Below are 13,609 nucleotides of genomic sequence, written 5' to 3' on the forward strand. Positions count from 1 at the left end.
TTTTATCTCATTATTAATTTTGTCTCATGGAATCAACTTTTTTTTTTAACTCAGAATTTCGACTTTGTAACTCAGAATTTCGTATTTTAAGCATAATTATATATATTTTTAAATCTCATAATCTCATAGTATCCATTTTATAACTCATGATTAATTTTGAGCATACGCCTTTTTAGCTCATAATCCTGAGTTACCATTATTATTTGAATTTGTTTTTTTTTTATATTTTTATTTATTTTTAAAATCATGGCTCAGTTTTTCCATCATGTTTGTTGAATGTGCTTCCACAGGGTGATCAGCTGTGTCCGGCTCAGTCTGTGAACACAGGTGCAGGTGAGCTCTGTCTCGTGCGACTGGCAGCAGCCGACTGTGTTGAACTGTCCGGCAGCAAAGCATTGTGGGCCAGTGCGGTGTCAGACGCCATGATTTTACTGTAGCTGTACCAGAAAATGGATGCTTCCAGCTAGCTAGTTAGTTAGAGAGGTTATCTGTAACTCCCAGGAGGTTCCACGCTCGGTTTTCTCTGAGCGCAAACTAAATCTGGTAGAAAAAGTATACGAGCAGGCTGCTGCTGTTGTTGGAGTGGAGCTGGGTTAGCTAGCTGGCTAATGCTAGCAGCCACCAACGAGCTGCTAACGTTAGCTAGCTAAAAAAAGAGGCTAGCACGATAATAACAGCCGGCTGATCATATAAATAAATGCACTGTGTCTTGCTCAGGTGAAGGACAGAGGTATAAATCGGACCAAAGGCTACACCTTAAGGTGAGAATATGATATATTTGAGTAAATACCCATTTAAATGTTGCTAAATGTAATGTTTAGCTTCTTAGACATGTTTGCTAACATCTAAGGGATGGACTGTGTCGGCCTACTGCGTCACTCTGTCAGGGCCTTATGTTTAATGACAATATAAGTCTGATCATCTCTCCTGTTCATCCATTTAATGTTCAGTCGTGTAAAACAATGTTCCGTCCAGTGACATTATTTGTATTTCAGTCACTGCATGCAGGCTGCAGACAGATGGTGTTTTGTTTTCCTTTGAATATTCTGAGCCTCTATAGGCAGCATGGTGTATCAACACATTAGATGTTGTGTTTGTGTATCTCATCCATTCACGTGATGTCTAACTTACATCTCTGGCCTCAATAACAGGTATGGCCTGGATTTGATTTGGACGGTGCTGGTGATGGCAGAAGGGACTTGCACTGGCGAAATGCCCTCCTTTGACCTCAGTCCTAGTTCTGAAGCAAAAAAGAGACCTAATTCTTCTGATGGCAGTGAGTCTTCATCTGGGTTTTGTACTGTTTGTGTTTCAACGCTGCATCCTCAAGTCTAAACATGTCACAACATATTATATATCATGTTTTTCTTATGTGAAGTTTAGGTGATTGAGAAAAAGGTTGATTTTTTTAAAAATTGGAGCCGATCCAAACACATTAAAATGTTGGCCAGGCTCATGAACATGAGTCAGACGTGTGTTTTGGGGCTTCAGGCTGCAGCGAGAGATTCTTTCATTGATAGTCAGCTGCACTTTTTGTATCATAAACTTGTTTTAGTCACCAGCATAATCTATTTTAATGCTAAGTAAGACTTAAAAGAACAGTAATTGTAAACTAAATAATCTGTCAGTTTTCAACAACTGACCTAATCAATACCTTTACGAACCTATATTGAGGCAACTAAAATATAGTTTGTATAGAATGTCTTAAAGTATTTCTTTTTAAATTACAAATGACTTTTCAATTAAATAACAAGATGATATATTTGTTCCCATCTCTTATCGTCAGTTGATACATTTTTTATCTGTTAGATTCCTGACAGCGATTAATCAATTCCTCATTCAGATCCCTAGTCGCATTAAGATTGCAGTTCTCTCCAGTGTTAAAGCACGAGGCTGGCAATATTCTATATTTGGGCTTTTCCAATGAAGAGACCAAACCTTGTGTGCTTTTCTGACTCAGTACCTCCAGATCTCTCCAGTCTGTTTGTGGTTTTAAGGCGAAGCTTATTAATTACTACTGAAGATGAAATATTGTAAAAACTGCCCACAAATATATACTCACCATTTTTGTTGAAAGATTAGGATACATTATCTGCATTTTTCCGTGCACTACTGAGTATTTAAGGCAGCAGAACGGTGTGTGTGGCATTGACTTAGAGTAAACTACAGTGTGTTCATTGTCATGACGGAATGTGTCGCCAGTGTAGCTCATTTATGTGTTCGGAGCAGGTTTAGGACAACAGTGCAGCTCTGTGGCACAGAGAAATGAGCTGTGTCAGGCTTTGGCCTCACAGACAAAATTTAGGAGGATGGATCAGTACATTGTTGGCTTTTTCACATGTTGAAACTTTGAAAAATACAAACTTTAATCACATTAAAACTGCTATGCCCATGTGAAATGATAATTGATTTATCTGAAAATGCCCCAAGTCAAACTAGACATGCATTTTGCTTAACAGTTTGCCTGTATCATCTGATTGCAGGAGACGAGCCCATGAGAAAAATGCCTGTGTCAAAATTTGGTTCAAGACCTCGGTTTGAGCCTGTACACTTTGTCAGTGGTGGAAGCAGTGGAGGAAGTGGTGCTGATGAGAAGGAGAACGATAAGGAGCGCAGGAGGAGTGAGTCGTTCGGTATGAGACAGAGGGACTCTGAACACTCCTCCTACAGCAGCACCAGCCGGCCGCAGGGCGGTACCTCCTCCCTGAGGCCGGCTTTTGACAGAGTCCCATCGTACAGTTCTGACTCTTGGGGTTCCCATAGAGAAAGAGACCGAGACACTTTTTCAGGTAGTACAAGTGGGTTGGGTTACGGAGGACGTGGGACCACTGCAAACTTCATGGCAAAAACACAGCAGGACTACTCAGCCAAGTATGAAGCCCACGGCACTCGAAATTCAGATTCCTATTCTCAGCCGCAGAGATATAACGGATACGGGGGAGGGAGCAGACCAGCAGGCCGGGATTTGGGACGTCAGGGTTTGGGGTACAGTCATCAGGACCGGCCGTCATCAAGCAGGCCGTTCTGCAGAGTCTACAACAGCCCGGGCAGGAGCAGCCCCACCACTTCTCAGCTGGGCTCATCGTCGCAGCCTGTTCCTGTTGCTCAGTCAACGCTGGATGAGAAGCAAAGGCTGATCGCCAGTGTAGCGTCTGCGTTGGCTGTTGCTTTTAGGGACCCTATGTACATGACAGGAAGCGAGTCGCCAAACTACAATTTCATGTTGAGCCGCAGCATTCAGGCCTGCAAGACTAATCCTGAGTATATATACGTCAACCTGAAGGATATACCTCAGGCTGACCTGCCGAAGAACAGGAAAGTTCCGAGCGATGGTTACGCCTGTGAACTGAGATGTCAGGGAGTGTATCTCGCCACAGGATACTCTGGTAGTAAAAATGGAGCGAGGGACCGGGCCTCTGAGCAGGCTGTAAAACTCTTCCTGAAACCAGTCGAGGTTCGTGTGGTGCAGCGTAAATACAGACACTCAATAGTCAATGACATCGTCGTGTGCCAGATGCACAGCCCGACCCCGCCCTTTTTACCTGCACTTCGCAACCCAGAGGACAAACCGACACCCAGCTCTAAGGGCCAATACGAGCCGGACAGACGGAAGCACTGGACTGAGTTTGTGGTTATGGACAATGCTCACGATGCCATCTGCATACTCAACAACTCTGCAGCGTTTAACAGGATGAAGATAGACTATAAGTTCGACCTGCTCCCCAACAGCAGCGCTTGGCTGTGCAGTGTTTTCCTGCAGGATGAGCTGGTGGCGCAGTCAACAGGCACTAAAAAGAGCTCGAAGCATGCAGCGGCGGAAGAGGCAGTGAGGAAACTTCGCATGAACCAGGCACAACGACAACAGCAGCAGCAGCAGCAACAGCAGCAGCAAGAACAAGAACAACACCAGCAGCAGCAGCAGCAGCAATCACAGTACTCCAGAGGAAATAATCAGTCAGATTACGGTGGACGCTTTGTGCAACAGGTCGTGAAAAAGAAGCATCTGAGCGAGCTGGTCATCCTGGAAAACTCTGACAATGCAATCTGCATCATCAATGACACGGCTCAGTTCAACAAAGTGACAGCTGATTACAAGTTCACGGTCCTGCCCGATCATCGCTGGAGGTGTGAAGTTTACTTGGAAGGACAGTATGTGGCAGCAGGAATTGGGCCTAAAAAAATAGTGAAGCACATTGCAGCAGAGGAAGCACTAGCCACCTTGAGACAAACGCAGGCCGTGGTCAAATCCAACCTTAGGAAGGAGGGTCACAACGACGCCATATCCCGATCCCAGATCCTGGCTCGCTCCGGTGAGGAGGCGACGAGGCAGGAGATTAAGGAAGACAACATAGGAAACCAGCTGCTCCGCAAGATGGGCTGGAAAGGAGGCGGTCTGGGCCGAGACGGGGAGGGCATCGCGGAACCAATCAGAGTGAAGGAGCAGTTCTCCAGAGAGGGGTTGGGTATGGACATGGACAAAACAGGAAACCAGCTCAGCAAGCGTGACATTGAGGACATCATTCGTAACTACGCCAGTTCAGACCGTCAGGATGATCTCCGCTTCTCCACCGACCTCACCAACGATGAGCGCAAGCAGATCCACCAGATATCTCAGAAATACGGCCTACGGAGCAAGTCGTACGGACAGGGACGGCAGCGGTTCCTCGTTGTCAGTCGCAAAGTGCACAAAGACCAGCTGATTGGTCAGCTTCTACAGGAAGGACAGGTGGGACGATACGAGCTCGTGAAACCTCAGGCCTCTCACTAACTTGCATGCAGAGCAAAATGACAAAAAAAAAAAGACAAAAATCTCCATCGGTTTGGACATCAGAACAAATCACACTCAAGCGTGTTTATACTTGTGTGTGACAGATTTACAGCAGGCATTATTAAATGAGAATCCTTCAGATATCACCTGTGGTTTCTGCATTCCTTTGCCATGTACTTTAGCTTTAGCAGGAGCTTTAGGATAAATGATTTGTCTTCTTCGTCTCCTGCCATTCCACATGTCCTATACGATATGTTTCACTTTTGCACAAGCCTGTGATCAGTGCTTAATGGTATCATTTCCTGATGATGCTCAAGTTATTTCATTTTTTGGAGAAAAAAAAATGGCTTTATGAGGTTTTCGTCAGCAAAATTCACCTTTTTTGTTTTGTGGCTATTTAATGAACCTGGCAGAATATGCAGCTTTTAACTGCTTGAACATTGTAGACGGTTGACGAAGGATTAAAGAGGCATTAACATCAATCTGTAGCTAGGTGTACCTGTCTCACTGTAGTGACACATCTCTATTCAGCAATACCTGCAATGTTGTTGGCTCGTTTAACACCTGGAGATCATTCTACAAGTACAAGCTGCGTCCATGTTCAGAAAATCAAAGCTGTGATGTTTGTTAAATGTCAGATGTGTTGGTTTTTATGTGAGTACAGTTAACTTGTCTGCTTGTTTTCACAGCTGTAATAACTGAATAAATTAAAGCTGATAACCATCAACGGGCTGATTAAGATGGATATTTTTGCACAAAGTGACAAAGACGACTGATGTATATTTATTTTATTTACAAGAAAATGTACAGTTTGTTACATGGGTTACCAGTGCAGAGCTGTATAATCTGAAAACAGACACCATGTTTTTTTTAACAGTATAATCAGCCTATTATGACAGCTGACTTGTAAGATTGTAAAATAGCATAGAAATGTTGTCGGACAGCCTTTTTAATGTCAGCATTGTGAAACGAAGTGAAGTGCCCAAAAAGGGAACTTTATGTCTCGTTTCTGTGTTGACATGTAATATAGTCACCAATATCTAGAACATCTTAAAATAAAAAAAAGAGGCATGGCTTTAAGAAGTACATTTGAGAGTGAAATGACCCCCAGAGGCATCTGTTGAGCTCACAACTTCTTAGAGGGATGAATGTCCATGCCAGGTTTAATTTTTCAATCCCTCTGAAAGGCTTTGAAAAGGCAGAAAGAAACAAAACCAAAAGGAGAGAGAGGCCACTGAAACAGGAGGAGAAACACCCACGAACAGCTTTGTTTTTTTTTTTTTGTAGATATGAACTGTCGGAATCTACACAGCAAACCACACAGCAAGCACATCTAATTAACTGTCACTGTATCATCCGACCAGTTTACTTCAGGTGTAAATAAACAGGTAGAAAAGTGACAACTGAGAGACTGGCTATTGCCTTTTTTTTTTTTTTTTTTTTTTGGAAAAAAGAAAAGAGTTGGGACATGTAGCAAGTAACCCGGATATAACAAGGTACATTAACTTTTAACAAACACGCTATTGCCCGACAATAGCATTCGGCAGGAGTGAATGCCACAACACAACAGCATACAAACTTAGCAACAGTTATGGGACAAATATACTGAGAAGGATTTTAAAGATGTGTCGTTTTATTTCTGTGAGATCAGTTGTTTTTCTTGATCGGTGGTTTCTTGATTCTGGGCTGGACACTGTTCTTACTCGAACAATAACAGGGGTCAACAGTCGCGCCAACTCTGTTCAACAATAGCAGAAACCCTCTTCTCGTACTCCCGCTTGTTTTCCTGGTACAGCTGGGCTGCTTGGCTGTTGGCTGGACTGTTTGGGTTTGGCTCATCCAGTAAAGACTTTAAATATACAAGAGAGAATGTCAGCGGGTTAGGTTTCTAACGAGGACATCACATGTAGAAATGAACTTAAAATATTGTGTTAGCTCACCTGTATTGAAGTTAAGATTGAAGACACATCATAGGTTGGACTCCAACGATTCTGAAGTATATCTAAGCATATGCTGCCATCTGCGTACACTGCAAGATGGATGATAAAGAAACCAAGTCAGTTCACAGATAAATGAAGGATAAATGCAACAACATTTGGATGCTGAAATTGAAATTAAATCAACAATTTCAGGGCGATTATTCGACCCTGGCAGGGGTGTACATACCATTCGGATGAAACATTTTGGAGACAAATCGCACTGTTGGAGGTTTATTTGGATATTCCTCTGTGAATTCAATGGTAAGTTTGAAGGTTCCTGAAATTAAAAAGTGATGGCATAGTAATGATTAGAATACATTTACCAAAAACAGTGTATTATAGAAATCAAGCCCATGACAACATTTATCTGTTTGTGTTGCTGGTTCTGTGATATTTATGCGACACTGGATAGGACTTTTGACACTGCATATTTTTTTAACTAGGTTAACATCTGACCCTGGACACACAGATTGTTAATGTAGGGTTAGTCTAAACCAAAGCTATTCTATTCAAACCGCACTGCTACTAGCCCTGGGTTAAATGTCTGTTGGAAAATACAAGTGCTTTGAAGTTATGGGTAGGAATCTAGAAAGTTATGTTACTACTCTATTTATTATTGCAAGTCATCTAGCGAGAAGTAAATAATTCCTGTAATCTGTCAGATATAACTTCCAAAGTACTACATTCAGAACATTTTTTTTTGACAGTGCACAGACGCTGAGGAAGACAGTGAGTGAGTCACCTCCATGTCAAACATCTGCCTTCTTGGGCAATCCAGTGTGGTAAGTTATTGGTTTAAACAACAAGACACACAAGGCACCATCTAAATTCCACTCATCCTAACCACACTAAGGTTGGTCAGATACATTTACGATACCACATGTATATGACAATACAACATTCCCATGTGGTAGCACTGAATGTAACTTGGCTATAAAAACCCCACACAAAACTATACTCAGGTTCCCAACCAATGTGTTGTTTAAATCTAAATCCTTCCTGATTGATGATGTAGTCTTGCTTTCAAAATCCAGTGGTTAGATTCATCGTGAATATCTGCTGGATTAATGTTGTAGAAATGTTGGAAAAGTAAATTTCTTAAATGTAGAAAGCATAAGAAAGGGCTTACCATCTTCAAAAGGTGTTCCCTCTGGGCTAAAAGAAAGGAAACACAGGATGTCAGTCATTTGAAATATTCACAAAAACTGCTGACCAAATCTACAGCTTTATCACTTGTGTTACAGAACAAGCAGTGAATAAATCATTACTAAAATGTCCAAAACTGGTCAGTTATCATTTCAAACAAATCAACTTGACTTACCCAAAAATGACAGCGTTCCATACCATGATATTGTTTTCTGATGGGGCCCCGCTAACTCCAGCTGGAGGATCCTCTTGCAGCCTAACAACAAAAGAAAAGTGGTATCACAAAATCAATCAGTCTTTATTTGTATAGAGCCAATTCTCAACAAAAGTCATCTCATGACACTTTGCAAATTAAGCAGGTCTAGACTAGAGTGCTTGATTAATTTTCTTTACAGAGCACTTGGGGACAGTGGTGAGAAAAAAAAGAAAAAAAAACAGGCATAAATCTAGGAGTAATGTAAAAAATATGGGTAATATTACTACTAGACATACTGTATTACACCATCAATGGCATATTTTAGGCCCCACAGACAGAAGGGTCTGTTCAATATGAAACCAGGTCAAAGTTAGATCACAGTTTGCAGATACTCCAGTGAAGAAAACCTCACCTACATTTAAAGCTGGGTGGCTTTTATTAATCTGGATTTGTCTAATTAATACAATGGTATCTATCATACTATAAGAATGTTATAAAGTGGTAACATATTAGGATTTTGTCCACAGAGGACTGTTCTACCCTAGTTAAAATTAACAGTACTTCAGAATCACATTCATGATGAATGTTTATTCAACTTTATGTTGTCCAAAAGTACTGTGATGATTGATGTTGACAGTGGAACAACCAGGATCTGGTCTTGGACTACATTATGATTAGAACCGTTTTTTGGAACATACTAAAGATCAGGGATAATTAACCATGTGTCATAGCCGACTGAGCTGATTGTCTACAGGTTTTTAGTGACTGCATGGCAGATGGTTGCTTATCCTCAGGCTTAGATAGTGATCTATCGAGGCCCGGGGATAGAAGCTCCCTTTGATAAGCGTGTGTGGCCAATGTAGATCCACCCAAATGTTTCATCTGGCTGTGAAGGGCCATCTGGTCAATGACTTCAACTGGTCTCAAAGAACCGGTTACAAATGAAACCCTAAGAAATCATATATTAACAGAGCTATTAACTGTTTCAGGGATGGCTCGAGGAAAATGATTCATGTTGACCTACGATAACACCTGATTATTACTACATCTAAGAAAGTAGGCAGTAAGTTACACAACATCAACGTTACTACTCCTGGCTACCTTGCTAACGCTGGTATCACCGCCACCTACTAGTATCGTTAACGTTACCTGAGAATCTATTCATCGGTTTAATACTACCCCAAATTAACGGCAGCTACCACAATCTAATATAAATACACGATTATAATCCATCCGGTGTTAATATGTCAATTTGTGATGTTCTTTGATAGTGGCGTTGTAGTTCAGATCGCCGTTTATGCTAACGCTTACAAGCTAGCCTGAGGTTGCTAATCTTAGCTAGAGCTACTTCTCTGTTGTTTTCTTTTCGCTTACCGTTTAAAATCTCTCATTAAACGTCGTCTTGCTGGAGTTGACATCCTCTTTAAACGGAAACCTAAGTCCTTAGCATAAACGTAAGCGGCCCAAGTGTACGTGAATATAGTTTTTTTTTATCGGTGTATTATTTAAACTCCAAGCTGGCTAGCCAACGATTGCTAGTTTGTCAAATATTTGGCTGCCTCTGCTAGTCTCAGGGCGCTACCACTTCCACTTCGAAGAGGGCAGTATCATCGACTGTCTGTAATTTGGTGAGCCCTGTAGCCACATAAACACACACGAACAGCTTCAACGGACGTATTACTTTTGATTATACCTGTATGTTTATGTAAATTAGTTTCCGCTCGTTGTACATATACATTTAGTACTTTTATATAATTGAATGCTCCCCGTCTTTACACTTGTATCATTCCACCGACAATTACGTCATATGTTTAGCACCCATATTTAGTTGTTTCGGAACAGTAGCTACATATCGTATATTTTAAAGGATTTGTCCTAATTCTGTTCCATATATACATACATTTTTGATCAGTTTGTCGATGAATGCAATATATATTCAATACATTACTTCAGGTATAACCAGTGAGTGATACTAATACAGGGAATTGATGGCTGACATCTTGTTTTTAAATTTACAGTAACACCGAAAGACCACCAGATGGTAACATTTCTTAGCTGGCGTTGAAAAATATGCCAGAAAGAATTGTTGTAAAATGTTGCTTGTGACCACCATGACAACTACATTCGATGGGCTTATGACTCACGTAAAAACATTATCACGAAAATAGTCATAAAATCTTTGATCTAACATTTTTGTATTTCGTCCCTTGCAGCACTAAATACAATCAAAGCAAATAAACTGTACAGCCAAACAAAGGCTAATTAAACAGTGACAGAAAATGAAAAAAAGGTACAATCAAAACTAAATAGGATAGCAAGAAAGATAAAACAATTAAACATACAGGTTAATGTAAAATTAACTTTGCTGAATTTGCCAAAAATATGACGAGATGATTAGAAAATATTTGTCCTGAAATATATGCATTCTTCATGTGAAGTTAAAAGTTATACAGATTATTGTATATATTTATATTTAGTATCTCGCCACAGTTTACGAAAACAGTTCCAGAACAGATGAATAACAGTCCTAATTTGAGGACCAGAATACAGTAGTAGTGTAGTATGAATGATGAACAAAATGGCTTCCTCCCTTATTGTGAGCACCAGTCCCATATGGTCTAGCGGTTAGGATTCCTGGTTTTCACCCAGGCGGCCCGGGTTCGACTCCCGGTATGGGAACGACACTTTTGCTTTTTATAAAAGCAGAGATGTATCCTTACCACAACATTTACTATAAATATAAAGCTTACTCTCTCTATTGGGAGCACGTAATCTCTGACTAATGCCCAGTCCTTTAGCTGTACGTTATTTGATACAGCTTCCTCAGTACACGCTCATCATTTCCAGAGAATCTACTTGTAAACCCCGCCCGTGGAGGAGTTATCCTCACTTGCTCTCATCTCACAAGGGGCTTGGACATTCCCGGAAGATGCCTATTTACCACTTACATCTCCCCGTGCTTGCGCTCATCGTAGTCTGACGTAGTAAGGGAGACAAAAAAACTAAACTAATCAAACAAAACAAAAAACACTCGACGACACTCTTTCTTTTCCTCGGCCGTAAACTTTAATCTGAAACGTTGAACCACACCTGTGAGCGCGTAACGGTTTATTTACGCTAGACTGTCATTCGTCGTTGCTTGGATACCGGTGTCTTCACTCATGGCGGAGGGGACACTTACAACTTTTAGCCGGAGATGCTAACCGCTCAACTTTTAAAAAAACCTGCCCTGTTTTGCTCTCACCACCACTACCAGGCTCGCAGCTCACAGCCCCTGGAGCCGGGCCAATCATTTCCCAGGAAAATGTGACTGCTAGGAATTCCCCACGCCATCAGCCCCTGTCGGAGAAAACTGCAACCTTGTGTCAGGAAGCAACACGAAAGCAGCGGGAGGGTAAACTGACTGACCGGTGACTGTGCGATGATGTAGCTGAGCTGTAGAGCCGTTTGTCTTGGATAATAATGCTCCACTGACCGCCGTGTTTTGACGAGGACAGCCGCTGAACTGCCTGTGTACAGCCCAGGGAACATGCTCTGCTGAGGGGTGAGTCCACTGAGTGTCTTTTAACAAAACATGTGCTTTGCTTTCCTGTAAAGTGTCTGCAGCCTTTATAATGTAAGTGCTCGGTTGAGTCATGATCACATTTTTCCTCTTTTTGTGGTGCTTTTAACGGGGAATACTCATGACTTTTATATATATATATATGTAAAAACATAATGGCATGATACACCCTATTGTATGATATTAAAGCTGAGCAGACTTTTTATATTGAATTATGTCCACTCTTTGAAATTGAATAAAGGGAAGACTGAACTCATATGATGCAGCTCTGGTTGGCCTATTACTATTACTTTGCCTGTGACTCCCCATTGTGTCTGTCAGCTGGCATGTGACTGCACTGATGGTGTGTGTGTGTGTGTGTGTGTGTGTGCTTCAGAGATACCCCCTTTGACAATGTCATAGCCACAACTGCTAAAATGACCCATTTCAACTTCTTATATTGCAGTCATGATTAAAATAAGAGAAACCCCAGGGCTGTTATTAGTAGGCTATTAGTTGTGTTTTACTACAGCGATTAGCGCTGTAGTACTAATAGTTGTAGCACTCATTTAGTCAGAATTAACTCTTGATCCCTAAAATCAGTGATGCCAGGTGTGGCCTTGTCTGGTAAACATGGATAATGTGATATTCCTGTATTTGAAAATGGGTGTTAGACTGCCTCAGACTAAAAGTAATTGATGCTCGAGCAGAAATAATGAGCCAGTTAATGCTTTAGTCCACTGACAATTGACAATTAATGGCAGCAATTCTGATAATGACCAACAGTTTAAGGTCATTTTCCTTAATTAGAGGGCCAAAAGGTCACGAGTTGCAGCTTCAAAAATGTGTTTTTTTGTGCTATTTTTTACTCTTCAGTTATGGTAAAGGTATTATCTTTTTTGTTTCAGCCTTTTTAACATTAAAATAACCATACCAATGTGTATAATGATACTGTATTTAGTGGTATGGATTTAAATGTAGATTTGTCTGTACAATCGATGAGAAGCTACAGCCTACCTGCCAGTTAGCTACATTTAGCATAAAGAAAGTTAGCTCAAAATCTGCCTTAACCATAATACAATGGCATATGTAACGTGTTTAATTAGTGAGCCATACAGGCACTGATGAAACTGATTTATTCTTACCTTTGGACAGAGCGAGGTTAGCTCTTTCCCCCTGTTTACAGTCTAAACTAAGCTAACTGGCTTCATATTGAATGGGAAGGTACAGGAGTGGTATCAATCTTCTCAGCAAGTTCTTTGCTTTACAGTGAGTAAAAGATGGACATCTTTTACGTTAATTGAAAGATTTGAATCAGACACGCATTTGTTTAAACATCATATCCTGTTTTTTTCTTACTTTCCCTGGTATCTGAAATCTTTCAGATACCAGGGAAAGTAAGAAAAAAACAGGATATGATGTTTTGTCTGTAACACACCAGCTTAGCCTCAATATATGGCTTTGTCTCTGGTTTGTCTTTGGCTACGCTATATAAGCATTTAAAATATGTCAGCTTGGGCTCTGGGAAGTTGTAATGAAACTTTGCAGACCTCTTTATGTGCTTATTTGGCATAAATAATACAAAAACAATAGAAAAAAGTATTAAAAACTAGAGTAGACTCCACAGTGTGTCACTCATCCTGCATTGCTGATTCCTATAAGGACATGTCTGCAGTGCTTTACAAACCAGATTTTTTCTGAATAGTTGATCAACCCTTCTCTGTGGCAAGTCTAAATGTTTGCCAGATGTTTACATTTTTGGGCTAAGATGCTTGTATCATGGGACGGCCAAACACGGCCTGATTGGTCGACTGCGGTTGCTCTTTTTAGAGGAGGCGGCTGTGACGCAGGGAGAAGGGGAGAGTTACGAGTTTTTTAGCTCGTCAGTCCCACTAGAGACAAGGCCAGCTGGACCCACCCACCCTTCGCCCACCCTGTCTCCCCTCCCCGACGGTCTCCCTATGGTGGGAGCGCTGGCA

General features: G+C 41.2%; 3 protein-coding genes and 1 non-coding gene across 6 annotated transcripts in view; 3 read left to right on the forward strand and 1 right to left on the reverse strand.

Annotated features, from left to right (window-relative positions):
• The first annotated feature begins 231 nt into the window (after positions 1 to 231).
• nkrf (NFKB repressing factor) lies at positions 232 to 5,495 on the forward strand. Of its 3 annotated transcripts, none has more exons than XM_030396551.1 (4): positions 232 to 333; positions 718 to 761; positions 1,152 to 1,276; positions 2,484 to 5,495. In XM_030396551.1, the coding sequence occupies exons 3-4, from the start codon at positions 1,186 to 1,188 to the stop codon at positions 4,766 to 4,768; spliced, it is 2,376 nt and encodes a 791-aa protein (XP_030252411.1). In that variant the 5' UTR covers positions 232 to 333; positions 718 to 761; positions 1,152 to 1,185; the 3' UTR covers positions 4,769 to 5,495. The 3 variants fall into 3 exon arrangements, with proteins under 3 accessions (XP_030252411.1, XP_030252413.1, XP_030252412.1); XM_030396553.1 differs by having other exon boundaries at positions 260 to 327; XM_030396552.1 differs by lacking the exon at positions 232 to 333 and having other exon boundaries at positions 348 to 761.
• A 696-nt stretch (positions 5,496 to 6,191) lies between these two features.
• On the reverse strand, positions 6,192 to 9,680 carry ube2a (ubiquitin-conjugating enzyme E2A (RAD6 homolog)). The gene is made up of 6 exons (XM_030396554.1): positions 9,464 to 9,680; positions 8,069 to 8,149; positions 7,877 to 7,902; positions 6,935 to 7,024; positions 6,709 to 6,797; positions 6,192 to 6,617 (listed from the first exon to the last, which is right to left on the reverse strand). Exons 1-6 carry the CDS (start codon positions 9,505 to 9,507, stop codon positions 6,489 to 6,491), a joined length of 459 nt encoding a protein of 152 aa, XP_030252414.1. The 5' UTR covers positions 9,508 to 9,680; the 3' UTR covers positions 6,192 to 6,488.
• A 1,016-nt stretch (positions 9,681 to 10,696) lies between these two features.
• trnae-uuc (transfer RNA glutamic acid (anticodon UUC)) lies at positions 10,697 to 10,768 on the forward strand. Its single transcript has one exon. It is a non-coding gene; the product is annotated as a tRNA-Glu (tRNA).
• A 211-nt stretch (positions 10,769 to 10,979) lies between these two features.
• elf1 (E74-like ETS transcription factor 1) overlaps positions 10,980 to 13,609 on the forward strand; it is a 44,906-nt gene continuing 42,276 nt past the window's right edge. The window contains exon 1 of the mRNA XM_030396871.1: positions 10,980 to 11,633. The gene's annotated coding sequence lies outside the window, so the exon portion shown is untranslated. The remainder of the gene's footprint in view (positions 11,634 to 13,609) is intronic.

This window comes from Sparus aurata, chromosome 18 (genome assembly GCF_900880675.1).
Source record: "Sparus aurata chromosome 18, fSpaAur1.1, whole genome shotgun sequence".
NCBI classification, from domain to species: Eukaryota; Metazoa; Chordata; class Actinopteri; order Spariformes; family Sparidae; genus Sparus; species Sparus aurata.

Coding starts and splice junctions, on each gene's coding strand:
- nkrf (XM_030396551.1), top strand. CDS start 1,186: ATGGCAGAAGGGACTTGCACTGGCGAAATGCCCTCCTTTGACCTCAGT. Junction 1,277..2,483: donor ACCTAATTCTTCTGATGGCA/GTGAGTCTTCAT, acceptor ATCTGATTGCAG/GAGACGAGCCCATGAGAAAA.
- ube2a (XM_030396554.1), bottom strand. CDS start 9,507: ATGTCAACTCCAGCAAGACGACGTTTAATGAGAGATTTTAAACG. Junction 8,150..9,463: donor TTAATGAGAGATTTTAAACG/GTAAGCGAAAAG, acceptor TTTTGTTGTTAG/GCTGCAAGAGGATCCTCCAG. Junction 7,025..7,876: donor GGGAACACCTTTTGAAGATG/GTAAGCCCTTTC, acceptor TTTTAATTTCAG/GAACCTTCAAACTTACCATT.